At 49.3% G+C, this 24,293-nt stretch overlaps 11 protein-coding genes across 11 annotated transcripts; 7 read left to right on the top strand and 4 right to left on the bottom strand.

The window, feature by feature from the left end:
• Window positions 1-235: 235 nt before the first annotated feature.
• Window positions 236-3,900, top strand: BDV37DRAFT_116050 (MDM20/NAA25 family protein). The gene is made up of 8 exons (XM_032078478.1): window positions 236-525; window positions 675-950; window positions 1,016-1,192; window positions 1,253-1,593; window positions 1,669-1,942; window positions 1,998-2,763; window positions 2,818-2,930; window positions 2,986-3,900. Exons 1-8 carry the CDS (start codon window positions 391-393, stop codon window positions 3,736-3,738), a joined length of 2,835 nt encoding a protein of 944 aa, XP_031941492.1. The 5' UTR covers window positions 236-390; the 3' UTR covers window positions 3,739-3,900.
• Window positions 3,901-4,926: 1,026 nt separating this feature from the next.
• On the top strand, window positions 4,927-6,069 carry BDV37DRAFT_282983 (uncharacterized protein; the record flags this gene model as incomplete). Its single annotated transcript, XM_032087189.1, has 4 exons — window positions 4,927-5,007; window positions 5,056-5,438; window positions 5,507-5,602; window positions 5,655-6,069. The coding sequence occupies 4 exons, from the start codon at window positions 4,927-4,929 to the stop codon at window positions 6,067-6,069; spliced, it is 975 nt and encodes a 324-aa protein (XP_031941491.1).
• A 243-nt stretch (window positions 6,070-6,312) lies between these two features.
• Window positions 6,313-7,535, top strand: BDV37DRAFT_247793 (60S ribosomal protein eL36). The gene is made up of 3 exons (XM_032081915.1): window positions 6,313-6,442; window positions 6,751-6,936; window positions 7,146-7,535. The coding sequence occupies exons 1-3, from the start codon at window positions 6,395-6,397 to the stop codon at window positions 7,227-7,229; spliced, it is 318 nt and encodes a 105-aa protein (XP_031941490.1). The 5' UTR covers window positions 6,313-6,394; the 3' UTR covers window positions 7,230-7,535.
• Window positions 7,536-7,740: 205 nt separating this feature from the next.
• On the bottom strand, window positions 7,741-9,534 carry BDV37DRAFT_116028 (putative UBX domain protein). The gene is made up of 2 exons (XM_032078477.1): window positions 9,297-9,534; window positions 7,741-9,232 (listed from the first exon to the last, which is right to left on the bottom strand). Exons 1-2 carry the CDS (start codon window positions 9,431-9,433, stop codon window positions 7,828-7,830), a joined length of 1,542 nt encoding a protein of 513 aa, XP_031941489.1. The 5' UTR covers window positions 9,434-9,534; the 3' UTR covers window positions 7,741-7,827.
• Window positions 9,535-9,952, top strand: BDV37DRAFT_116027 (uncharacterized protein). The gene has a single exon (XM_032078476.1). It carries the CDS (start codon window positions 9,637-9,639, stop codon window positions 9,868-9,870), a length of 234 nt encoding a protein of 77 aa, XP_031941488.1. The 5' UTR covers window positions 9,535-9,636; the 3' UTR covers window positions 9,871-9,952.
• pup3 (proteasome core particle subunit beta 3) lies at window positions 9,671-10,834 on the top strand. Its single transcript, XM_032078474.1, has 4 exons — window positions 9,671-9,875; window positions 9,933-9,951; window positions 10,015-10,469; window positions 10,527-10,834. The coding sequence occupies exons 1-4, from the start codon at window positions 9,873-9,875 to the stop codon at window positions 10,668-10,670; spliced, it is 621 nt and encodes a 206-aa protein (XP_031941487.1). The 5' UTR covers window positions 9,671-9,872; the 3' UTR covers window positions 10,671-10,834.
• BDV37DRAFT_116025 (epoxide hydrolase) lies at window positions 10,751-12,764 on the bottom strand. The gene is made up of 4 exons (XM_032078475.1): window positions 12,091-12,764; window positions 11,901-12,028; window positions 11,770-11,842; window positions 10,751-11,717 (listed from the first exon to the last, which is right to left on the bottom strand). Exons 1-4 carry the CDS (start codon window positions 12,404-12,406, stop codon window positions 10,999-11,001), a joined length of 1,236 nt encoding a protein of 411 aa, XP_031941486.1. The 5' UTR covers window positions 12,407-12,764; the 3' UTR covers window positions 10,751-10,998.
• Window positions 12,765-13,551: 787 nt separating this feature from the next.
• Window positions 13,552-16,844, top strand: BDV37DRAFT_115986 (uncharacterized protein). Its single transcript, XM_032078473.1, has 2 exons — window positions 13,552-14,834; window positions 14,885-16,844. Exons 1-2 carry the CDS (start codon window positions 13,850-13,852, stop codon window positions 16,783-16,785), a joined length of 2,886 nt encoding a protein of 961 aa, XP_031941485.1. The 5' UTR covers window positions 13,552-13,849; the 3' UTR covers window positions 16,786-16,844.
• Window positions 16,845-17,517: 673 nt separating this feature from the next.
• Window positions 17,518-18,360, bottom strand: BDV37DRAFT_282977 (emp24/gp25L/p24 family protein; the record flags this gene model as incomplete). Its single annotated transcript, XM_032087188.1, has 3 exons — window positions 17,518-17,667; window positions 17,744-18,129; window positions 18,204-18,360. 3 exons carry the CDS (start codon window positions 18,358-18,360, stop codon window positions 17,518-17,520), a joined length of 693 nt encoding a protein of 230 aa, XP_031941484.1.
• Window positions 18,361-18,557: 197 nt separating this feature from the next.
• Window positions 18,558-20,760, top strand: BDV37DRAFT_115974 (uncharacterized protein). The gene is made up of 3 exons (XM_032078472.1): window positions 18,558-18,799; window positions 18,858-18,975; window positions 19,036-20,760. The coding sequence occupies exons 1-3, from the start codon at window positions 18,706-18,708 to the stop codon at window positions 20,591-20,593; spliced, it is 1,770 nt and encodes a 589-aa protein (XP_031941483.1). The 5' UTR covers window positions 18,558-18,705; the 3' UTR covers window positions 20,594-20,760.
• A 58-nt stretch (window positions 20,761-20,818) lies between these two features.
• Window positions 20,819-23,250, bottom strand: BDV37DRAFT_247773 (uncharacterized protein). Its single transcript, XM_032081914.1, has one exon. It carries the CDS (start codon window positions 22,945-22,947, stop codon window positions 20,947-20,949), a length of 2,001 nt encoding a protein of 666 aa, XP_031941482.1. The 5' UTR covers window positions 22,948-23,250; the 3' UTR covers window positions 20,819-20,946.
• Between the last annotated feature and the right edge of the window lie 1,043 nt (window positions 23,251-24,293).

The raw sequence follows: 24,293 nt of genomic DNA, 5'->3' as shown, positions 1-24,293 counted from the left end.
GGCAAACTCAGGTTGTTGTCCACGGCACTAACCTCATTTAATCATTAATTTATTTTTCATTATTGATTCTTCATACACTTTTTTTTTTTTTGTTTGATAAGTCGATATGATAAAGGCAGCGCTTGAAATTGTGGAGAATGCGCACCCTATATTCTTTATCGATCACCGCCTTCCAGTTCACGCCCACCACTGTGAGACGCCGAGGGGCCAAACTATTTTCAACTCCTAAGAATTCCTTCCCCTCATTATCCCGCCGTCCTATCTTCCCCGCACATCGTGTGCTGTGCTTGGTTGCGCAGCATACGAACGCCGATTTATTATTACAAAATAGGAATCCACGTCCAACCGCTGCCAGGATTGATCTAGAGTCAGATCTGATCTTCTCTCGCCATGTCCACCAATGACGCCGTGTTCTACCGGCGAAACAAACAGATTCAAGATGCCATTGACGGGCAAAATTTAAAACAGGCCCTGCAGTTGATTGACAAGCGCATGAAGAAAGGAGAAGATACAAAATTTTTGAAGGTTAGCACCATATGAGATCATTTATAATGATATATTCTGGACCTTTTCGTCTAAATACCCCTGGTGCTGCGCATGTTCCTGAGGTTACAGTCACACATAACGCCCATATTATAGCATGTTGCTAATTTGATGGTGTACGCTCTGTGTAGGCATGGAAAGCTCATATCTTATATCGCCATGCGGACGAAACCCACCGTCAACGTGGTATAGCGGAGACCCTCGATTTGTGCAAGGCCGAGCCACCAGCTACCGATCTCGATACTCTCGACATTCTCTATCAGACTCTGAAACGGATGGGCGACCAGGCTGAAACTATGAGGACTCTATGGGAGAGAGCTGCAAAGGCGAAACCACAAGATTTAGAACTACAAATGAGATGGTTTACGTATGCATTTGAAGGTGACGACTGGAAGTCAGCGCAAAAGGTCTGTGGCCTGTTGAGCCTGGGTGTCACATAAATCGAATCTAATTCCTCGAGTTTGGATGACAGGCTGCTATGACTCTCCAGAACAATTTTCCCAAAACGCGGAAATACTACCTCTGGGCAATTTTCCTCAGTCATCTCGTTGCTACTGATCAAGCCAGTTCGGAAACTGACCGTAAACTTTTTGGAACTCTGGCTTATCGCATGGTTTCCAAAGCTGCTGACAGTGTTCCTTCCGATCCAGTATGTCCTATGTGATCTTGGTCATGGCCTTTGCAACTGTGACACTAACATCTACCACAGAAAGAGTTGCTGAGCCCCCCTAGAGCCATACAAGGCCCAGAGGAGCTATTGCTACTTATTAAAATCTTCGAGTCCCAGGGACGTCATGATGAGATTGTAAAAATTCTTGATAGCGAGAATCTGGGACTAAGCTCGCGAGTCATCCAGAATGACTGGTCCTTCGTTGGGGTGAAGCTCTCCAGTTTGGAAAAGGCGGAGATGTGGACGCAGGGCTTATCCTACGCGAAAGAGCTACTTGCAATCCCTAGTAACGAAGCTGAGAGAAAGGCTCTCCAAGAGCGTGACGACTGGGCAGTTTGGAAACTACTTGTCATTTCAACCCGCAACATCAATGCCCAAGAGTAAGTTACGCCACCACTAGAAGAAGAATGAAGAAGAGGCAGCACTTGAAATGTACTTACTGACTATCTTCGCAGAACCACTACCGGGACCCTAAAGTTCATCGGCGATTTCCTTGATGCCGTGCCCAAATCTCGCAATGCACAGCTAGCTCGCCTAGACTTGATTCATTCAGGTGTTCTCGCTGGCACTTCGAAGACGGAGGATCTAGTCGCTACTTGCCAAGAATATTTTGATAGTAACAAGAACAAGCTTTACTGCTTTAGCGACCTGCAGCTTTATTTGGCAGCACTGGACAAGGAAGGTGTGTCAAAATTTGTGGAGTATGCCTCCAAAGGTCAAGAGGAGAATGTACGTTCGAGACAAGGCCCGTGCCTTTCGTTTTCAAGCTGACACACTCGTGAAGGTGAAGAACGATCCTTTCAAGGGTGTGACGACGATCAATGCTCTTAAACTTGAATACTGCTTCGTATTGTCAGCTAACGAGACTAACGTCTCTAAAACACAAGTTGAGGACTTCATCTCGCGCTGTCTCCAGGTCTATCGTGAGGCAGATCGTCCAGAACGGAGCTCAGCCCCGTCCACAATTGAAAGTCAGCCTAGTGATGATCTGTGTTTGCTAGCTGCTATGAGCTTGATCCGCTTCAGTGGAACATGGATCTCTGGTAACCAGGATAAAATCCCAGACACCGTCCTCATCCGCGCCGCTGCTATCCTGGAGCGTCTCTTGTCTGATTCTCCTCATAACTACCAAGCGTTGTTACTCCTTGTGCGTATCTACTTGCGCCTCGGGGTTGGATCGCTCGCTCTCAAGGCCTTCAGCAAGCTCTCTGTCAAACAAATGCAGTTCGAAACGGTTGCTCACAACCTCTTCACCCGCCTAGCAACGATCCACCCACACTCGGCGCCCCCAATTGAGGGTGCAGAATACAAAGACTTCGACCCCCAGTCCGCATTTGTTCAGGCCCTGAATTTCTATCGAACGGCTGAGGTCACGACAGTCAGGCAGCGGTCGAATGGATTGGACTTGGGCAGTTACGTAAACATAGAAGGCACCATAGAGCTTCAGAGGCGTTTAAAGTATAGTGTCTGTCGCAGGATGTGGGCATTAGACGTTAGACGGATGCAAAGACTGGCCGGCGGAGATCCGATGGGTCGATATGACGAAATTGGTAGGTGCAACAATACTGCATACAATGGACTATCCGCTCACAATCACTCTACAGCAAGGGACCCATCTCCCTTGGCAGACCAGCGTGTATTTGATGCATTCATGAACTGCGAACCCACCAACCAGCCAACTTTCGAGGAACGGATGCGCTTGGGGCCACTTCCTCGGGTACGTTTGTCCCTAATCAGTGTTGAGACCTGAGGGCAAGGCTAATAAGGAACAGGACCGATGGGTGACGTCTGCGAGGGTAACAGACCAATTGTTTAGTACCCTCAAAAATATGGCTGTTCAGAAGCCAGTGTCTATTGAACCTAATTTGCCCAGTCTCGAAGATATCGTAGGGTCGGAAGCATCTTCTGAGATGACCTCATCAGAGATTGAAAGCGTCAAGGTCAATCTGAATCTTCTCAAGGTGGTCTCATTCTTGAATGGCTCAAAGTCTGTCGCCTCTGAAGAGGTCGACCGCTGCTTAACTCAGGTGGAAGAATGGCTGAGTTCCAAGTCAGAAGATCTTGACTTGAACGGTCCAAAGGTCTCCGCGCTTGTATCCGAAACTGCAGTTTCCTTGCGGCGGCATCAATCATCTATCCCAACCTGGAGGTTCTTCCACAACTCATACCTGATCATCGAGTCGCTTAAGGCGCTCTCGCTTATAACATCCATTGCATCAAAGAAAACCTCCAAGACTGTGAAACTCCCCAAGGATCGTATACAAAGACTAGCCGATTCCGCCCGCCAAGTCTATGAAAGTATTCGGGCAAACGCTCGTGCGCTAAAATCAGCTATCTCTGAGCCGGGCGTTCTCGGATCTTTGATTGACTTGGTGGTGGGTGGCTCTGGCGATGGTGAGGACGGTACGCAACTTCGGACAGAATTGGATAAGACATTTGATATGGCTGCGCTGGAGATGTTCTGCGGTGAGTTAATGGAAAGCTGGGAAGAAGGGCTCGATGGGCTGCTGCGCGCGTCGCTGTGACAATGGGCCAGGATACGATTGAATTAGATCATTGACTGTGTACGACATCTACGCTACCCAAGGAGGGTGTACGGTGCAATATCAACTATATTATACTGACATACTTACATACTTATAGAAAATCCTATATGGATGGGTTGTATATCTAATCAAAACGTCATTACGGGGTGAGAAATCTAGAGACATACAAGATGCAATTACTGCCGCTACAAGGCTAGGCACATAGCCTGTAGAATAAATGGAATGAATACGAGGGGCTTCTTTTCCAGGCACGAGGCTGAGGCGTGGAATGTTGATCTCCTTCTGCAAGGGTACCGACAAGGTAGCACTACGTTCTTTATCCCTTGGTTCCTCACCATGCCTTCCCCCCGTCAGCCTGGTGCTTGTCCCACTACTACCATGACATTCACACATACCCCTCCACTACTGCTCCCAATAGGAGCATTCCTCTCCTGCCGTTTGTCGGCTTACCAAGACGAATAAGCAAAGCCCCTTGCCAACGGTGAAATCTTACTACATTATTCCATTGAAGCGGATGTTTCCTTGAGTCATGGGTTGCTGCAAGTCAGCGGCGGTAGTCTCCTTACTTCCAGGGCAGATAATGTCCCCCACGCTATCACGGCTGTTTCTATTCTTACTGTGCTGATGTCCAATTATCTACATCTCCACACCCTGCTAGACCTCGGCGTAAGTATTTGGTCAACATCTGTAACTGACTCCCTGTCCATGTCCGGCTTCTCGTTGTTTCCCTTTCCTTCCCCGTCCTCTCTTTTGTCCTTGGGGTGCAGGTAACGGGTCTCCAATGTCTGATTTAGGCCCGTATCTTGCTGTCATAATTAATTCGCTTTATTGTTCATGATATCCCAGGTTCAGACATGAATCCTACATACGATCACAAACATTCGCCGCAACGATGGGATGTCATTACCGAGGTATTATGCCTCTCAGTTAGTACCTGTTGTGTCTGTATGCGCATGTACACAAAGCTGTTGATCACCAAAGCTCCGGGGTGGGAAGACTGTACGTATACCAAGACAAGCTCAAATAGATCAGCATTCACTAACTGTCATCTGTAGTTACTTGTTTCTTTGCATGGGTATGTGCCTCAATACGCTGTCTATTGACTCTTGCTCTCGGAGAATCACCTGCTCATGAGAGCCATAGTTAGGATTAATAGTCTATGCTGTCATGACTTTTGAGACAGGCAAGCATGGCAGTGGTCTCCATCGGTGGGAAGTATCTCCTTCAGACCTCCGTGAATTCTTGAAGGTCAGTTACCTCATAACAGGAAGGACCCAGCGTATTGATCATCATTAGCTAGCAAATGCATGCCAAATCATATATGGGCCGATCATCTTCATCACCAAATTATCCATACTCCTTTTATTTCTCCGCGTATTCGCACTGTCTGTCAGAAGCGTCACTTACTTCTTGATTCAATTGCTCATCTGGCTTAACTTCCTCTTCTACCTGGCCGACACGATCCTCAAGATCTTTGAATGTACACCACGATCCAAGATCTGGGATGAGCATATCCCAGGGCACTGCATCAATATCAACGTTCCCATCCTGGCTGCGTCGATCTTCAACGTAGTGTCCGATTTCCTAATTCTCTTACTGCCGATTGTCTGTGTATGGCGTCTGCAAATGACCTTCAAGAAGAAAATATGTACATCTGCTGTCTTCGTTGCGGGTATCTTGTGAGCCACCCTTCCCATCACTGAACTCGCCCAGATGACTGACAGAGCGGGTACTCCTGAGTAAACAGCGGCTGCATATCAAGCGTCATGCGCCTTGTAGTCAGCATCCCAAATAGCACGGCCACCGACAACACATTTGTCTGGTTTCCAGAACTCTTGTGGACGTAAGTGTAGATTAGGGCTACATCCCGCACTCCCTACTGATATCGATAATAGTGCCGCCGAAATAACTTCAGGGATCATAGCAAGCTGTTTGCCGGCATTACCTACTTTCTTGCGACATTTCTTGAAGAAAACAAAATACTTCTTCTCGGAGCCTGTCACGACTGGTTCCGGCTCTAGTATTATGGCTTCAAAGAAAACGGTAGAGGCACGGCGGTTTCCAGCTCAACCCCAACCGAATGTTAGCCTTACAGATTTACTTCCGGGGAGTAACTTGGAGATGCTAAGCCGTGGCAACCGCAGCGGGAAGACATATGAAACCACTTGCTATACCACGGTCGAAGCCAGCCCGGGAGAAAAGGGCCGAGAGGACCATTCCAAGGCTGGAGAAAACCCCAATCAGGGAATATTGAAGACCGTTGAGGTGGATGTGGAATCAGGGCCAGAGCAGACCGAACAGAAACAATAGTTATGTAAAGATTTATTCATGATGATCAAGTACCTATACTTCCAGGAGAGGATTGAATGTAGTAACCCTTATCGGAGCACTGATAAGGATGATGATAAACACCTCAGGCACCAACATCCGGTCATGCAGTCCAGGCAAAAGAGCCCTGAGGGCGCTAACCCAGACGGGAAACAAGCCCTAAGCAAAGCCCTAACACTCGCTACGCACTGCCATCTGAGCCAACCAAAACCGTGCAAAGTCCATCGCGCTTCTATCCGCACCGAGACGCCCATCGACTTCGACACTCCCTCACCAACCACGTCGCCAAACCAGTCCAACCGTCGAGATGGCCCAGGAACGCTCCGGAATTGTGGTCGGTCTGAACAAGGGCCATGTGGGTTCCCCTATCCGTGCTATATTTTATTTTGAACGGATCTCAGTTGTCGAGTGGATGTTGAATGGCTGGAGAATGCTGGGGAACGGGGAGGGAAAAAAAGTTCGACAATACAAGACGGAAGTGCGAGAGGAAAAAAAAAAAGAGAGGAAAATCGGGAAGATAAAGCGACATGGGGAGATTCTACGTGATTCGGGAGAATACAGCATTCAGCAACCACTCGACATCTGAGAAAAACCGACTTGATGTTCCAGATACATGTGGAGGAAGACAAGAAAATTAAGACTAACGGATATTCTGCGTTATAGAAAACCACCCCCCTCAACACCCCCAAGACCCGTGTCAGCCGCACCAAGGGCCAGTCCTCCCGCCGCACTGCCTTCGTTCGTGACATCGCTCGTGAGGTTGTCGGTCTTGCCCCCTATGAGCGTCGTATCATCGAACTCCTGAGAAACACTCAGGACAAGCGTGCTCGTAAGCTCGCCAAGAAGAGGGTACGTTCGATTCCGTCAACATGCTATCAATTCGGCAGACCTTGCTCGGGCCGCTCTGGCTTTGGCCGGGTAGTCTCGGAAGTTATCATCGGTTGATCTTGGGGTCGATTATGGTTTACTATCGAAATTACACTGGGCCAGAGCGGAAGGAAGCCGGAGCAATCTTGAGATCATCAGTCCAAAGCAGAAAGGCTAACACTCGACTACAGCTCGGTACCTTCGGCCGTGGCAAGAGAAAGGTTGAGGACATGCAGCGCGTCATCGCCGAGTCTCGTCGTGTTACTGGTCACTAAATTCGTTCCCATTCAATCCGATAAAGCTTTCTCCTATTAGCCAAAGAAAAGAATGAGATAACGAAACGATGAAGTGAGTCTTGGTGGCCGATCACATGGAGTGTGGGGGAGGTTCTGTCCATATGGGGAGGGAAAAATGACAACCCGACCTACCTTCTTTGCTTCTATCTCTCCTGGGATATAGGAATGGAGGCAAGGGATATGATTCCATAGGCGTGGACAATTGGACAAAAAAACATAAATGGATCTCTGATTCTAATGCAATACCACTGGGACTTGGTTTCTTTCACCTTCAATCTTCGGAATATTCTCTAGACTGGCCTGTGTAGGTCGATCTCTGGCCTAACAGTCACCAATCGACTACCATTCGGGATGTCGTTGGTAGCATCCGACTTGGTCATCCTGTAGACTGCTATTCAAGTAGCCGAACATGACATATACTTCTTTCCAGAGCTCCAGAGCTCAACGGTGACGCTGTCTATGCATTGAATCTACCTTAAAACTACAGGATATCAGGACCATTATCACATTACTCATAATCGTAAGTTAGAAGACGTATCATAAAAGGTAACACTGAAGGTACCAGCATATCTCTTATCTATTTCTTCCCGGGCAGTTTCAACCACTTGGGCAGGCTTCCGGGTTTGCGCCCGCTTGACTTCTCTCCTTGGCGATCAGATCCCGACTTCGGCTGAACCGTATCCTCAGAGGTGTCCATTACATTTGCTGGTTCTTCAACCTTCAGTTCCTTCGCTTGTGTCCGTAACTCTGGTTTCAGGAGGTCTCTTCGGCTTTGCCGAGCAGCTTGGGAAGCGGCTGCGTCCCAAGAGAAATTGACAAGCACTCGGCCTACCATACCGAGGTCCTTGATCAGTAAAGTCTGATCGGAGTCCGGGACCACGTTATGTAATTTCTTTCCACTCTGGCCACCACTGGGGAAAGTTGTGATGATGAATTTCTCTCCAGCGAAAGGACCGGCCAAGCAGTTCCTTACAAAACTGTAGAGTGATCTGCCCGTATCTTGTTGCCCAAATTTCGCCACAATCTGACTTTGGTCCGGCAGTCGGATTTTGACGTCCACCTCCTTGACAGCTGCAAGCTTTTCCTCCTCTGCTGCGGCTTTAGCGGCGATCTCTGCATCAGATAGAAGACGTTTATTCTGGGATGCCGCGTTGAGCCGACGTTGGTGTGCCTGCGCATGATCTACGGAGGGAACGTAGTCACTTTCATTATAGGCGGTCTTTGCGGACTGCGGTGTATCGCTAGATGGAGGGGCAAAGACTGCTACTTGTCGAGAGGCAGCAGTCGTTGCAGGTTCGGAAGGTTCCGCAGGGGCAGATAGGACGGATGGAGGGGTTTGGTTCTGAGGTTCCTCAGGCAAAACGGGTGCAGGCGGTGATGCATCTGGTGTAGACTCTAGCGGCTCTCGTTCTTGTTGGCTGGGTCCATCTACTGTCTGCTTTTGTTCTGCTGGGGTAGACGGCTCCTGTGACTGGGGAACCGTGTCGTCGTCGGATGTCTTGAAGTATTCTTGGATCTTGCTCATAGCGACTTCTAACGGGTCCTCTGTCCGCCGAAAGCTCAGTCTCAGTAACACGTTTCCGCTGTTGAACCCTAGTTGGGCTAGGGACTTCTGCAAGTCAGTGAATGTGGACATCTCCCGTTCCAAAATTTGGATCACCGGCGTCTCGTAGAACAACCGTCCTGATCCATTCTCTCCGTTTCCAGTAACGGGAGCCCCTCGCGCTGTGAGATTCCGAATCGATGCATTCCCAGCAACTCCAGCTTCAAATTTACGCAATATAAACCATAGCGATGTTGTACTTGGGAATTTGTCCATAAGACGGCCGTTGGGCGCCCCACGGGCTTCTGATTCTGGTAGCTGAAGTGCGACAGTGACAACGGATGGCGACCGTGAGAGTTGGACCAGCTCCAGCTTTGCGCCAGAGATAAGCCCGGAAAGGCGAAAAGCTAGCGACAGGTCGACCTGTTTACCTTTGTATCTTGGAACGGAGTTAGTCCCTTAACTGAAAGCTTGATACTTGGTTTATGGGAGTAGAAGCTTACTTCAGTCCATATTGGCTAGCATCTACGCCTAGTTTTACACAAGCCTCTTGTAAAACGTCAGTCAAATACTTTCCTGGCGTTGTCTTGATTGTAGCCCTTCGAGCTGTCGAGTCGAGGACCACGACATGAGCGCTCATAGTTGGAATGTTTATTTTAATATTGCGGGGGTGGTGTTAAAGTTGATGGAAAATGAGCGTCGTCGCCTTCAAGTTTTCTCGCCTGTCTTATACTTTGGATATAGTATCAAACAGCAAGTAGACCAAGGCGAGAGAAAAGCATAGAAGGACACAGAAGGAGTTGATATTCGGAGATTAGGGTAACGGACGAGGTGTAGTAGTAAATGCGGGAAGATCAGTACTTAGGCAGCGGGCGCATCGTCATCGGCAGAAAGCTCGGCGGCTCCACGCGTGCTGGCAGCAGTGAGCTTCAACTCAACCATTCATCAGTCCCTCTCCTTCACCACCTCACGCTTCCCCCCTCAACCCTCAGTCCTCCACATCTTCTTGCTTCTCACTTCTCGAATCCTCTCGCTCTTCTAGCTTGGATTTTGTTTTTATCTACTCTAGCAAATTAATCATGGTATGTCTTCTGTACCATTCTTCTTTCCCTGATCGAGCAAGCTGACAATCCCTCTAGAGTTCGCCCTTCGATATCAGTATGTCATCGTCCCCGTCTCCCATCTGACTCGAGCTTAACATATTAATCTGTCTCTCCGCAGACGGTGGCGCCTGCGTCGCCATGGTAGGCAAGGACTGTGTTGCAATTGCCTGCGATCTCCGACTCGGCATGCAGGCCCTGACCGTCTCCAATAACTTCCCCAAGATCTTCAACTACAGCCCATCGACCTTCCTCGGCCTGACTGGCCTGGCGACTGATGTCTCGACCGTCTCAGATCTTTTCCGCTACAAGGTTAACATGTACCGCCTGCGTGAGGAACGGCACATAGCACCCCAGACCTTGGCCAACCTGGTCAGTTCGTCACTGTACGAGAGGAGGTTTGGACCTTTCTTCGTCAGCCCTGTCGTTGCGGGTATAAACAGCACAACTGGCAAGCCATTTATCTGTGGCTTTGATAGTATTGGATGTATCGACTTTGCGAAGGATTTCATTGTCAGCGGGACAGCTAGTGACCAGCTGTTTGGTACCTGTGAGAGTTTATGGGAGCCGGATCTGGTATGTCTTGCGCGTGTGGGATTCCGGTCGTGATTAGAGGCGATACTGACAGCTTAGGCCCCCGAGGACTTGTTCGAAACCATTTCCCAGGCTCTCCTCAGTGCTGTGGACAGAGACGCACTCTCCGGTTGGGGTGCCCAGGTGTACATCATAGAGAAAGATAAGGTGACTAAGCGGCTACTCAAGGGAAGACAAGATTAGAAGAGTTATGTTCGCGCTTTTTTGTTATGTTATTCAGGTCTTTAATATCACGCTCCATTGCCACGATTGCAATATTTCCTGGTTGAGAACAGCTTTCGGCGTCTAAGGTCTCCACTTAATGTTACATATCATTGATGAAGGCGAGGCAAAGCACAGCGAGGATATATGGAGGACGGAACTACAGGGAATTAGACTTCTACATCTCTGCATACTGGTTCACCGTCCTACTAGTTCTGTCGCGTTATGCCTGGGGCCTCGATCTTCTACTGAGTACGACCTAACTCTTTTAGGACTCCGTTCAATCTGCATTCGATATCTAAGTAGGTGGTCAGTATCCGTCCTTTCCAGATACAGCTCTGTACGCCTGCCCATTCCTTCCCAGGAAATTTCTCAGGTCGGTGGCCAGGAGCTCCGGTACCTCCCATGCTGCAAAATGGCCACCGCAGTCAAATTGCTTGGCTCTCACGACAGAACCAGCCAGGCCGGTCCACGACATAGGTACTCGGATTAACTCTTTCTTAAATTGAGCCACCGCGAGTTTAACGTTACCGGGAGTGGGTTTCGAGATCGCCTCAACGGTGGACAATCCGGGTACAGCAGACGAAGAATCATTCCGTGCCGCTTCGTAGTAGATCCGGACTGACGCCGCGGGTCCTGCTACCGAAAAGCAGTAAATGCTCACCCAAGTGAGAATCTCATCGTCTGTCCACGGGTAGCTATCGGCCCATGAGTGCAGTTTATCGTAAATCCAGGCGAGCAACGCCACAGGGCTGTCATGAAGGGCGTAGCCTAGCGTTTGCGGACGAGTCTCCTGCTGACGCAGGTAAGCATTCCCTTGTGCCAGATAGTCCGAGGTAGCTGCCAAGTGAGCCTTGTCGGCTGATGAAAAGGGAATAGTGAGGAGGGATTGAAGAAAGACTAAGGGATTCCGCCATGGATAAGGCGGGGCCACCGGTAGGAAGTTCAGGTGAACGGCCTTGACGTGGTCGGAGTAGCGGTTAGCCATGACACGAGCGATGATACTACCCCAATCACCGCCTTGTACAACTATAGGGAGGTTAGTGTTCAATCGGTCTGGTGGGGGAACGATACGGCAGACCGTAATCTTTGTAGCCCAAAGCCAGCATGACATTGTGCATTGCTTCCGCATATTGAACTAGGCCGAACCCTTTCTACAAGGTGTCAGAGCACTTCGGCCAATGCACTTATGATTGGAGTATATCTTCAAACCTTTTTTACTGCAGATGAGAAGCCAAAGTTCGGCAATGAGGGCGCCACCAAATGGAACGCAGGGTGAGTCTCGTCACCTTGGGTCAACAATGGAATAAGCTTCGTTGCTTCCAAAAAGCTTCCAGGCCCTACAAGTACACCGATCAGCTCCGCAGTGGCTTTATTAGAAAGTGACATCGGTCAGACCTACAGCCATGGATGAATAGTAAAGGAACGGCGTTTGGATTTCGGCTGGTGTGGTGCAGGCAATGAATATCCAGGCCTCCGAATCCGGTGACGGTTATAGGGACGAGGAATTGATTCAAGCTCTCATTCAATTCTTTTTCCTTTTGTCGCCAGTTGAAACCATCGCGCCAGTAAGTTACCAGCCTTCTCATCTCATCCAGAGGCACACCCATGTCCCACTCCGCATCGTCCAGTTCATCCGGCAAACTTGCCGTTGTTAACTTTTGCTGGAGATGATTCAGCTGAGCATCTGGAACGGAGATTTCGAAGGGTCTAGCCATTGTGTTCTAACGGAGTCTGCAATCACTTTGTGGTTGAGAGTTGAGATGGCGTTCATGTCGGTCGGTCGAAGATGTCATGTAATGGGCGTACACAGACTGTAGTATCATAACCTCGGTCCATGTGAAGCATCATGGGGTAATGGATGTTGGAGCATTTGGGGTGATGGTCAATTTTAGGGTTATGCCAATATTATATTTCCCTGTTGTACTGCTTCCTTTCGAAGTGCATAATCCGATAACTCCGTAGACATCGACATACGCTCAGTGAGGGCTTGATGTTCTATAAATATATTTCCGTATCACCATAAAATACGTCGCAGTACCCATGTCAATAAAGATGCGCCATGCAGCCGCTATTTTTGTTTAAACTCCGGTTCAATGAAGAAACGGTCCGTTTTGAAAAAGAAAAAGATGATGACACAAGCAGAGCATATACAAACCCACTATAGGACTTATCATTCTGGCCAAAGGGACATTCTAGACTCCCAACTGAATCACTGTCACTCACTGTGTGGATTTAAGCCTCCCCGCGTCTAGACCGGCCGATCGGTCCAAAATTGGTCCCATACGAAATGGAGACGATTTTCTGTTTCCTTCAATTCCCCTCCTCCTGCACCTGACCGACTTTACCCTTTTCTCTCCATCCTCCCACTTCTTCCTCATCCTGGCCTGTGGGTGGGACTGTCTAAGTATATCCCATTCCATCGTCGGATGGTCCCCTCACCCCGGCCATATTCTTGAGAACTGGATCTCTCTCTACTTGCGTGGTCATTTTTTGGGTGATTTCTGCCGACCATCTCTGGCCCAGCAATTGGCCAGTGCCCTCAGGGAGAGGAAACAGTGCCATCCATCGACCAAGAAGATAACCTTCAACAACTATTGCAAGGTTATCGGAAGAGGAAGGATTAAAGGAGCAGAATATAATCCCTAGTCAATTTGTTTCGATCTATTTTGCCCACCTCGTGAGCAACAAAGCATTTCGCGCTTTCGCTTTCGCTGTCGCTCTTTCTTTTTTACCCTTTTTTTTCGCAGTCATAAAATCCCACATATCTATATCGCCTGGATACTTCGTCGCACGATCTTAAGAGCGTTATCCCAGTGCAGAGCGCCGACCATACGGTGTAGCTCGACCGGAGTTACACCTTCCCATCATTGTATGTGCCCGACAAATCTGTCTAACATCAAGAGTGACTCGACCTTTGACATCTCAAAAACCCTCCATTTTGCCCATGACGAAGGTTGATCACTAACCAGGTTCTCTGCGCTCTTTCCCCAGACCGAAAGCCATGCGTTTTGTCTTGCCCAAATATTCTCCTCGTGATCGGGCAACTAATTTGAAACCCCCAACGCTATTTTGGCGCCCTCCTATACCCTAATAAAGCTTCGCATTCGGGACTCGCAATATCAGCGACTTTGAACGAAGCGTGTAAGCTGTCCCACACCATGTCAGATTCAGTCGAATCCGAATGGTCAAAAACTTTCGTATCGGCCGGCCGTTCGAAACCGTTCCTCCCATGCAAGTCTGAATGTCTCTCCGGGGATGTATCAGCTTCAACCTTGCTCAACGATGACCCGCAGGCCGACCCATTACATCGCATACATATCGGTGGTCACCAAAGTATGGCGATCGAACAACTGATGAAATTAAAGCAAGAACTCCGAGGTCTGGACTTGGAGTCCTTCTGGAGCCGACTGATGGAACATATCACCTCGATCTGCAACGCTCAATATGGATTCGTAGCTCGGAGAGTTCGAGACGATGAGACCGTCGGTGATATGGGGGAGCATAAACCCCGCCTGTTTGGTACAGCCTTCTATTACAATGATGGACATCAAAACGTGGGAATGCATCGACACCGGTACTTTGCTGGAGGCAACCCTTTGTCTCATATGGACCATGGAAAACCTTGCTTGATTCCTGAGAAGTTAGGATCTGTCACGTCATTCGACCAAGACCAGCTCCCGTTCGCAGCAGAGGGCTACCTTGCAATCCCGCTCTTCGCGGAAACCCAGTGCCTCGCCCACTTTGGTTTGATGTGGTCGGAGTCAGGGTTGCAGACCCGTAATCTCTCGTGGTCTTTGCTGGAAATGGTTCTGTACTCGCTGGAAGATCTGATCGTTCAACGGATCCGAGAGGATACGACAAAGACCGACCGGCCTTCCAAAGATATCAAAAATCCATCCAAGGGCCATAAAATCGTCGACGATGGGTATTTGAATGCTTTATACGGGCACCCTGATTTTTCATCTCAACCCCTGAAGCCGTTTGCGCGGAGCCTGTCTCATGAGCTGCGGACGCCGATGCAGGGGATCGTCGGGATGCTGGACGTCATGCATGCTACTGTACGGGAAGCCATTCAAGGTAAACCGTCTCCAAGGGCAGGTTATGTTTTCCAATCTCTCAAAGAAAGCATTGAAATGGTTCAAGGTATGTTACAGCTGCTCGCTATCCTACTACTCAAAGCTAACCCCATACAGATAGTGCAAGACGAGCAGTTGAAGCTGCTGATAATGTTGTCCATGCCTATGATATGAACATGCAAGTTCCTAAAACACCCCAAGTTGAGCGGGACAACGACCTATTCGGCGGCCCCGTTCAGTCACCAATCCCGACGTGCGAAAATCGGCCGAGCATCTTTGCTGATGGTACCAACGTTGGAATCAATCCATATAAACGGCGGCGAAGCAATCCACCGGAATTCAATGTGGGATCGACGCCGAAGCAAAAGATGCTGCGTGTTGCAGCAACGAAAGAACTATCCCCTCGGACCGAAGAGGTCAAGAACGCGGTACTTGAAAGCGACAAAATTATTCAGGCCACCCCAGCACATCAGATCGAAGCTGTCATGGCCAACATGGTGGACCCCCGACCATCATTAGCAGTACGACGGTCAGCGCCACATCTTCTGCTGGAAGGAATCAATATAAACCTCAAGAGCCCAGCACTGCGAGTTACAAAACTCCGTGATTTGCTCCGTCTGGTTATCAATGAATCGCTTCATGTTGGTGGTCGGCCTGACTTTGCAGTGACAAATGGAACCGAATTAGGGGAGAGAATCGAGCTTCGCTCGCGGTCGTCCAACGGGGAAGTGTTTTCTAAAACGATAGACTGGTCGGTCGACACTGCGTTGCCAGATACTCTATTCGTGGATGATCGCGACCTCGCGAAGTTGATATCATGTGTTTTCCTGAATGCGGTCAAATTCACAAATAGCGGTGTGATTACTGTCTCTGCTACACTAGGCCGCAAAGTTGGTGATGTTTTGATTAACGTTCGGGATACTGGATCAGGTATCCCAGAGGCTTTTCTGCCAAATCTCTTTAAACCATTCGCTCGGGAGGATACATCTACGACTCGAAGCAAAGATGGTTTGGGATTGGGACTTCTCGTAGCTAAAGGCTTGGCTAGGAAAATGGGTGGCGATTTAATCTGTGTTCGTTCTGCGACCTCGGGTCCTGATCGTGGTTCTGAGTTCGAGGTTAGAATTCCTATCACTCAGCCTGAACCACGTACTAGGCCAATTGCCCCCACGACGAAGCTCTTAACCCCTCCCCAGCTCAGTGATCCCTCAAGGATGAGCCAACAGAGCAGCACAGGTCTGGATGCACTATTACCACCCGCAATGCGGACCCCAGTCCAACAACCGTCTCCCAGTCTCACGGATGAGACATCTTCGAGGACACCTACACACTCCCGCTCTGTACCCGATATCAAGTCATTTGGGGGCTCCATAAATGGAGATGCTTATGATAGTAAACTGGGGGAGAAGCATCCGCTGACGTTCCTTGTAGCGGAGGACAACAAGATCAACCGACGGGTGCTGGTGAACATGCTCAAAAGGCTTGGTTACCGGGATGTTTATGAGGCATGCAATGGGAGAGAGGCTGTGCGGATTATGCAGGATGTTCTGGCGTCGCAGCGCCCTGAGGAGGCCACGAATGGCTCTCACGCAGTCACGAACCAGAGTAGCGACTCAGACGATCGCTCAATCCTCAAGCCATCACCAAAGTACCGCAAGAAACTCAAGCCGGTGGATGTCATTCTAATGGACCTTTGGATGCCAGAAATGGATGGTTACGAGGCTACCTCAAGGATCTTGCAATTAGTGGACCAATACCACGGTCAAATCCCTCCTAATCCTGGGATCAGCCAGCGTGCTACGGATTCTCATACTGCAAAGCCTGTTCGAACCACACCCCCGACGGTTCTTGCTGTCAGTGCCGATGTGACTGATGATGCCCTGGGACGTGCGTCGAGAGTCGGCATGAAAGGTTATATGACCAAACCCTACAAGCTGACAGATTTGGAACGGTTCATCATGAGTTTCTGCTGCGGTGATGATACAGCAAAGCAAAACAATGACTCAATGAAGGCATGAAATAGTTGGGTCGAATAATATTGACCGCCATTTTTCCATATTTACTAATCTCTTATTTCATTTGAAGTTCCCGCTATATACCACATCATTTTTGGGGTTCTTAATGCATATACAGACGTTATTGAGAGTTTTTTTCACCAAGTGCTGATCTGATGTACTTAACGAACGATATACCGTCAACAATAATGATCATGACTTGGAGAGCCAAAGAGACCAGGGAAAGCAAAAAGAAAGAAAAACAATAAATAGAAGAAGCATAAGAGGTACATAGACACATACACGACAGTTTCAATGATAATGGCAATTGGATTCCATATTAAATAAAATCGCTACGCTCTATCGTTTTCGCTTGATGCCACCCTATGCCGAAACACCTGAAACATACATTGGATAGAAATACAAGCAGAGTAGGTCATTACATCCATATCTATCAATCGACTCATTCGCATCATATAACACTGGAAGGGCAAGCATAATAGGCATTTCCCAGTCTTTCATGTCCGACAAGCTATCCCAGCAATAAACCTGAGCCTACGGCTAGGAACTGAGAAGAACCATTCAGCCCACAGATACATCTAAATTGTCATGAAGTTCCATTGATTTGTTTCGGACGAACCAAAGAAATAGACGATCAAGGAGATAATGAACTCAAATATAACCCCATATACAAGGTACGTCGGACAACAACTGTATCCTCTTTTCCCTATTTCCCTTTCTCCATGCCCTCATCCATTATGTCAGCTTCTGCTTGATGAAGAACGAGCGGAGGTGAGACAGTTGCCAAGCGCAGGCAGCGGACAGGACAGCCATTTGAATCAGGGTCCACCGGACGACACGGGAGTTGGTAGCTTCAGACTGATCACGGAATTCGGCCTCACGTTCCTAGAGAAAAGTAACCCGGTCAGTATCATATGCCACAGGTATACACTTAGAACCGATAGAATTGCGTAAGACATACCCGCTGGAACACCTGCTCTCTCCGGATATCCTGCAACCGACCGTTGAGATCCTTCACCTTCTGGACGATGTCCTGGATTTTGCCCTTGTCTTCCGTCTCGATCTTGCTGGTCTCTCCGATGGCCATGTCCAGAGTCACCTTGACAGCGCCCGCGGGGGCACCCGACAGCCAGCCACCGGTCGCGGCACTCGTCTCGGCGGTCACACAGATCCTGTGCTGGCCGGCATCAGCAGCGGAGAAGGTGAAGCGGCCGGAGTGACCATCGCGCTTGGAGACGACCCGGTGGTCGTTGTCGAAGGTCTCGTCGACGGTAATGAGCATCTTCAGGCTGGGATCAACGGAGTACGTGTTCGACTGTTGGTTGATGACCTGCGTGGAGTAGGTTCCTGTCCGTGGGTATTAGCATATCTATGACACAGTCGAAGTAAATTCACACCGAACGAATTGGTTGGTGACATACCGACAACCAATGTGTCCTTGGGAAGCTCCTCGAAGAAGCATTTGGGTTGACGTCCATCGATATAGAAGTAGAGGGCGTTAACAGGCACCGAGAGGCACAGGATGGCGCAGAAGGCCAAGAGGGAGGATAGCCATGAGGTCGAGGATGTCGACGCCATCATGAAGGAGATCCGAATGGCGAGGGTTCTGGAATTCTGGGGAGATCGAGGGGAGGAGAGGTGAAACAGTGGAAGAAGAGGTGGCCGAATGTTGATGCTCAATGTGGCAGCAACGGACGGAAGTCTTGGCGCGAATTGAATTCTCCCGTCATTTATTCACTTCATTCAATCATTCACTCCCCTACTCATTACTACTACGACTACTTCCCTCCATCCTTTCATATCCCTCTTGTTTCTCACCTCCTTTGTTTCTGTTCCTCGACACCTTCCCCTTTCATCCTCAACCAATACCCACAAATTTTAACCTGTGATCTTCAAACACTCGAAGAGTGGTGGTAACCCGCCATGGCCGCCGCCGATGTTCGCGACATGTTGGATTTGCCCGCGGAGGGCCAACCCCGACCGCATAAGAAACAGAAGGTCGTCGAGAAGAGGCCCGGTTGGTGACCCCCAACTACGCGCCCGTTTTGTGCAGCTTCTAATATTCTAATTCTTAGAGGGTATCACTCGTGAACTGTACGCCTTGCTCGGCGAAAGAGCACCTCCGATCGCCATCAACGAGAACCGTTACAAAGGTCGCCCGAAATGGATGAGCAAGCTGAGAGTTCGTCCATGGTATGTTCTCTCTAACTTGCAGTGTGAGAATCTATACTGATGATCACTTTTTCCTACTAGGCACATGGCTCCCTTCACCAATGAAGCTCGATCGGATGGACTCGTTCTACGTCACTGGCAAAGACAAAGCGATACTGCAAAACCGGCGCTGGAGGGACCAGAGACAGACGGTGAAGAACAGAAACAGGATGAAGGTGCCCTGCAAACCCCGGACCAGGAATACCTCTTTGCGAAATACAACGTCAAAGCTCGAGTACCGCGGCGATACACAGACGAAGAGTACAACCGACATCTCAAGAGCGATGACTGGTCGCGTCAGGAGACAGATTATTTGATGGATTTAGTCGAGGAGTACGATCTACGATGGGTGATTATCGCCGACCGCTACGACTTCCAGCCACATCCCGTCGATGCGGAAACAAACAACAGTGCGCTTGTACCGGCCAAGCAGGTCAGAACTATGGAGCACATGAAGGCACGGTACTACTTTGTTGCTGCATCGATGCTTGCCCTAGAACACCCTCCTTCGGAAATGTCCGAGGCCGAATTCGATTTGCACGAGAAGATGATGAAATTCGAGCCCGAGCGCGAGCGGGCACGGAAAGAACTTGCCGCTCTACAGTTGGAACGTACGGCTGACGCAGTGCGTGAGGAAGGAGTCCTGCTGGAAGAACTGAAACGCATTACTGCAAACGAGCAAACCTTCATCGCAGAGCGCAGAGAGCTGTACTCCCGCCTTGAGGTTCCCATTAGCGTGGGCAACACCACCATGTACCAGTCCAGCCAGGGCTTGTCTCAGTTGCTGCAGACCCTTCTCCAAGCTGACAAGAGCAAGAAGCGACGTTCTATACTTGGTCCCGAGGGCGCCGCACCCAGTCCTGCCGCACAGACCCCAGCACCGAATGCAAACGCCCGTGACAGCCGTGGCGAAACCCCAAGCAACGCACCAGCAGCGCCTACAAACAAGAAAGCCGCGGCCGCGGCCGCAGCGAACAAAGAGGCTCAACAGAACATCAGAACGCTCACACCATCTGAAGAGGCCAGATACGGAGTGCAGCATCACGACCGTCTGGCTCCAGGCGTACAGTTCCGTAGCGATCGTGCCCAGAAACTGACGCAGGCCAAGTCCAACGTCCAGACCCAGAAACTGGCTGCTGCACTCGCTGAGCTAGAAGTGCCGCTTCGGCTGGTCATGCCTACAGAACGGGTATGCAAGGAGTTCGAGAAGCTGATCCACTCAGTGAACCTATTGCTTGACGCCCGCAAAGTGGCCGAAAAGGTGGAGAGTGAGATCCGCGTACTGGAAGCCGCTAAGCAGGAAAGAGAGCGCAAAGCAAAAGAAGCCAAAGAGAAAGAGAAGCCCGAGGTAAAGACAGAACAAGACGATAACCCGGCTCCAACAGCAGATGTGGCTACTGAGCCTACCGGTGCTGCGTCTGCTGCTCTACCTTCTGCAGAAGGTCAAGCGGAGACGGCGGGTGGTACAGAAGACAAGGAGGCAGAGGCCGGTGGTGGTCATACTGGTGAAGCGACAGCGCGAGAGGGCACCTCGCAAAAGCGTTCAGCCAGTGTCCTAAGCAACACCAGTGATAAAAGTACCAAGCGGCAGAAGAAGTGAGCTTTACGTGTGACTTAATGGCGTTTTTTGTGTGTATCACTATACCTATGTACGACTACATGAATATCCTCGGGGGATCTTTTGGGTAACTTCTAATGCATTCAGAGTATTTTATCGATGATTAATCGCTAGTTCCATATCAATGACCTCTTACTAGGTGACAAGGCACTCAGAGTTCCCAGCCCAATTTGAAACTGAACTCCAGCCTATGTTTTCACAACCAATGAAAAGATCACTCTGGCTAGGGCTTTTGGTCTCAAGGTCATCTATTGCCATCGTATCCTTGATCACCCTCCAATTTTGCGGAATTGATCGAGCACAAAGACATAGCGCTACTGTTGATGCGTGAGCCTCTAATCAGGAATAGGATGGACCTCCAGACAATCTTCATACGCATCAGCCAAGTCAGTGTCCGAACTATTTCGCTCAGTTCCTTGCAAGGTACCGTCCCTTCTTTCATGATTGCCCGTACTGGGTCCATGGCTCTCCTCCACTCGTGAGATTGCGGAAAGCTCATGTTGCTTAGGACCGGGGAAGATAGGCTTCTCTTCGTCAAGGCTATTGTTGATGGTCTTCTTACGGTCCCGGTTCTTGAGTTTAATAACTCGTGTCTTTTCCCTCCGTAGCCCGGGATTCTGCTTGATAGATAATGGTATCTTCGTTGTGAGTTTTGTCTCAAGGCAGAGAGCTCTGTCCGTTACAGTGCGACCTTTGGTCCATAGGCTTCGAGCACGATGTAGCCCCGTCCGCCCTTTCGACAACTGCCCGTCTTCGCCGTTTACTGGGGGAGTCGTATCTCTGTGCGGGGTTAGTGTCCCATCCAATGCTTGGTCCAAGCCAACTCCACAAAAATGACTCCAAGGGGGTTTCTGATCTACATGTGTGTCAGGCTCATTTTGGCTCTTCCTCAAGAATCCGAACTTTTCCCATAGCAAAGATGTGACTGATGTGTTACTTGACCCCTCGTCGACTTGATTTGCTCCGGAGGATGTGGTTGCACCGGACCAGTGATGGAGATTTAGACGGTGCGTCATAAAATCGAAGATTGGCAATCCTTTCCCTGATCCCGTCTTATTGTCTTGCTCCGTACAAGGCTTGTCAACAGCGCTGGCAGATCTTTTGCCATGACCCTTCCCAATTGTCGATGCACTGTTCAGATCACATGTCTTTAATGAGCAGGTATCTTCTGGGGATAAGTTGCCTCCTTTGTCATCTGCTGATACCAGCGTGTACCCGTAACCAAGACGGCGACCCCCAGACATCCATCCAACGCTGACCTGGCGCGATGATGAAGCAGCCATGCTTGCGGTGCTCTGAAGGTCAGCTTTAGGAGGAGCAACCAATGGATCGGCTTCGCATGGTCCTGGGGAAGTGCTTTGCTGAGTGCGTCCGCTAGTATCACAAGGACTCGCAGCAGTAGGGGTATTTGGAATGGCTCCGGGAGTTTCTTGTGATTGACCAGATGGATTCAGGCTAGAGGCACCGGCGTAAGGATTCTTCATTGCTTCTCTCACCGACTCTGGAAGACTGAAAACCTTTGTTTCATACTGGTATTTGGAGAAACCAGATGAGAAGCTAGTCCTACGGGAATATGACGACGACTCCTTTGCTCGCGATAGTGCCAGACTCGATTCTTGTACATTCTCAGTTGGTGCTTGTGTCGTTTCTACATTAGGTCGATCGTAGCCTTCATTACATGGGGTCCTCGCCCCTGTGGTTTTGTCGCGCCCATTGCCATCAAATGATGACTTTTCAGATAAGACCCGAGGCGATATGGAGGGAGACGCCAATCTTTTCGATATATCCATGTTACCTAGATGAATCGAATGGCTTTCGGATTTCAGCTCCCTCGGAGGCGCCTGTCGCCTCTTTCTGATTGAGAGTTGGGAAGAGGGTCCATATACCGAATCGACAGACGTTGTGCACGGCATCGGCGAGATAGGTATGCGTCCTGGATAGCCTGGAAGACGCCCACGGTTGGCTGTAGAGTGCCGGCTGGGACTGTCAAAGAATCCAGTAGTATAGGGGCTTCCGACCCTCTTACGAGCACGTTCATGATCCGCGCTGTGAGTGATAGGTGGAAATGGGCCCCAGTGTGGATAGTCCCGTGGATGCCATGGCAATTGGGGCCTCTCCATCTCACTTTGGCCTGAGAATGGACCATCAACCAGCATGCTGCTCTCTCCCACCAGCTCTTCACCCGGATCGTCCGGTTCCGTCTCATAATAGGGTTGTGCAAGAGGTGATACACTTCCCCAAATGCTGGGACAATTGTAGGGTCGCTCTGACCCATCGTTGGCATACCTTGCTGGATCCATAAATTGTGCATCACTATCATAACCCCTGTCGCTCATCAAAGTGCTTGGAGAGCCATCTGAGGTGATTAGGCCCGGTTTGAGATTTGTAGGTTTGGGTGTGAATGGGAGAAATGTGCTTCTGGCCTTCTTGTCAGTATTTTTGGGTCCTGCGTTGGTTTCTCTGGAGAATCGTCTTCGCAGTCTCTCGGATAGGCCAGAGGAGCCTCTTTGGTGTTCACAAATACTCCCATTATCCGCCAACGAAGGGACGCCTGTCACTGTCAGTGCTTACATGCACGGCATTGGCAATCAAGCGGCGAGTTATCATCACCTTCGGCTTGTTCCTCCGAGGAAGTGGGAGACTCTACCCGAGTCATTTGATAGCAAGGCGTTACATTTGGCGCTGCTGAGTGCTTCCGGCCCCATCTGAGCCAAGGACAGGAGAAGAGACCCATTATATGGCTACGTAGGTTTGTCGACTAGCAAGGACAAGTAGTTCTTTGGATGCATCATTGGCTAGATTGAAGAGAGACATGGCTCGCTGAGAAGCACAGGCTCCTTCCGTCCATTTTGGATCTTCAACCTGTCAAGGAAGGTGCGCATGGTGACGCCGACAGTACTAGTTTCCTAGAACCCAACAAAAAAAAAAAAATAGGAAGCCATGAAAACTTTCATGACAGTACCTTCCAGTCTGTTGTTGGACAGCATGGACATCTATCCACCGAGTATGGAGACAAATTTGTCCGGGGTATTCTTGTGCTTCGTTGCAATACGTAATCGTTTCCGGCGGAGCCAACAGTTCCCCGTCAATTCCCCGACTACAAAGTCTTGATCATCAGAGGTATAACTGTCGGGTCCATGTTGTTTTCACCAACGTATATCCACTCTGAGGCGAATGATACTACTGGTAGAGGATTCGTTCCTGGCTTCGTCGGCTTATACGGCGGTATATCACATGCGGTTATTGGCGGCACGATTTATGCAGCGTAGGGGCATGTCGATGCTTTGAACTATATACTGCGCAGTATGCTATAGAATACAAAACTGTTAAGAATTATTAGCTGATCAACCATGCCAACATAATTCAAGGATTTAACATCTGTTAGAGATTTCAAGCACTACGCGGGAATTGCGCGAGTCGTCGGGGTTCTGGTCTCACCTCACCTCGGCCATGAGTCAAGGACCGACGATTCTCCTGGTGGGGTTGAAGTAGTACGGAGTTCACTCATCGGGAGCGTCGAACAATTGCATTGATGTTCTTTGGGTGTAGTATTCAGAATTCACATGGATCAATTCCGATGGAGCGAGAGTAAGAATACTCTCACTTGTTTTTTTTTTCTTTTTTTTTTTTTTTTTTTTTTTTTTTTTTTTTTTTTTTTTTTTTTTTTTTTTTTTTTTTTTTT

Source organism: Aspergillus pseudonomiae (assembly GCF_009193645.1).
Source record: "Aspergillus pseudonomiae strain CBS 119388 unplaced genomic scaffold BDV37scaffold_32, whole genome shotgun sequence".
NCBI classification, from domain to species: domain Eukaryota; kingdom Fungi; phylum Ascomycota; class Eurotiomycetes; order Eurotiales; family Aspergillaceae; genus Aspergillus; species Aspergillus pseudonomiae.
Note: the sequence above shows the minus strand (reverse complement) of the source record. Positions and strands in the feature narration are given on the sequence as shown.

Bases quoted from the DNA above. Each gene is read 5' to 3' on its own strand.
- BDV37DRAFT_116050 (XM_032078478.1), top strand. From the start codon at position 391: ATGTCCACCAATGACGCCGTGTTCTACCGGCGAAACAAACAGATTCAA. The intron at 526-674 runs GTTAGCACCATA...CGCTCTGTGTAG, and splicing joins AAGATACAAAATTTTTGAAG to GCATGGAAAGCTCATATCTT. The intron at 2,764-2,817 runs GTAGGTGCAACA...ATCACTCTACAG, and splicing joins GGGTCGATATGACGAAATTG to CAAGGGACCCATCTCCCTTG.
- BDV37DRAFT_247793 (XM_032081915.1), top strand. From the start codon at position 6,395: ATGGCCCAGGAACGCTCCGGAATTGTGGTCGGTCTGAACAAGGGCCAT. The intron at 6,443-6,750 runs GTGGGTTCCCCT...TCTGCGTTATAG, and splicing joins TCGGTCTGAACAAGGGCCAT to AAAACCACCCCCCTCAACAC. The intron at 6,937-7,145 runs GTACGTTCGATT...ACTCGACTACAG, and splicing joins GTAAGCTCGCCAAGAAGAGG to CTCGGTACCTTCGGCCGTGG.
- BDV37DRAFT_116028 (XM_032078477.1), bottom strand. From the start codon at position 9,433: ATGAGCGCTCATGTCGTGGTCCTCGACTCGACAGCTCGAAGGGCTACA. The intron at 9,233-9,296 runs GTAAGCTTCTAC...CTCCGTTCCAAG, and splicing joins GCTAGCCAATATGGACTGAA to ATACAAAGGTAAACAGGTCG.
- BDV37DRAFT_116027 (XM_032078476.1), top strand. From the start codon at position 9,637: ATGCGGGAAGATCAGTACTTAGGCAGCGGGCGCATCGTCATCGGCAGA.
- pup3 (XM_032078474.1), top strand. The intron at 10,470-10,526 runs GTATGTCTTGCG...CTGACAGCTTAG, and splicing joins GTTTATGGGAGCCGGATCTG to GCCCCCGAGGACTTGTTCGA.
- BDV37DRAFT_116025 (XM_032078475.1), bottom strand. From the start codon at position 12,406: ATGGCTAGACCCTTCGAAATCTCCGTTCCAGATGCTCAGCTGAATCAT. The intron at 12,029-12,090 runs GTAGGTCTGACC...GTGTACTTGTAG, and splicing joins TTTACTATTCATCCATGGCT to GGCCTGGAAGCTTTTTGGAA. The intron at 11,843-11,900 runs GTTTGAAGATAT...GACACCTTGTAG, and splicing joins TCTCATCTGCAGTAAAAAAG to AAAGGGTTCGGCCTAGTTCA.
- BDV37DRAFT_115986 (XM_032078473.1), top strand. From the start codon at position 13,850: ATGTCAGATTCAGTCGAATCCGAATGGTCAAAAACTTTCGTATCGGCC. The intron at 14,835-14,884 runs GTATGTTACAGC...AACCCCATACAG, and splicing joins AAGCATTGAAATGGTTCAAG to ATAGTGCAAGACGAGCAGTT.
- BDV37DRAFT_115974 (XM_032078472.1), top strand. From the start codon at position 18,706: ATGGCCGCCGCCGATGTTCGCGACATGTTGGATTTGCCCGCGGAGGGC. The intron at 18,800-18,857 runs GTTGGTGACCCC...TCTAATTCTTAG, and splicing joins GGTCGTCGAGAAGAGGCCCG to AGGGTATCACTCGTGAACTG. The intron at 18,976-19,035 runs GTATGTTCTCTC...TTTTCCTACTAG, and splicing joins AAGCTGAGAGTTCGTCCATG to GCACATGGCTCCCTTCACCA.
- BDV37DRAFT_247773 (XM_032081914.1), bottom strand. From the start codon at position 22,947: ATGAGCGACAGGGGTTATGATAGTGATGCACAATTTATGGATCCAGCA.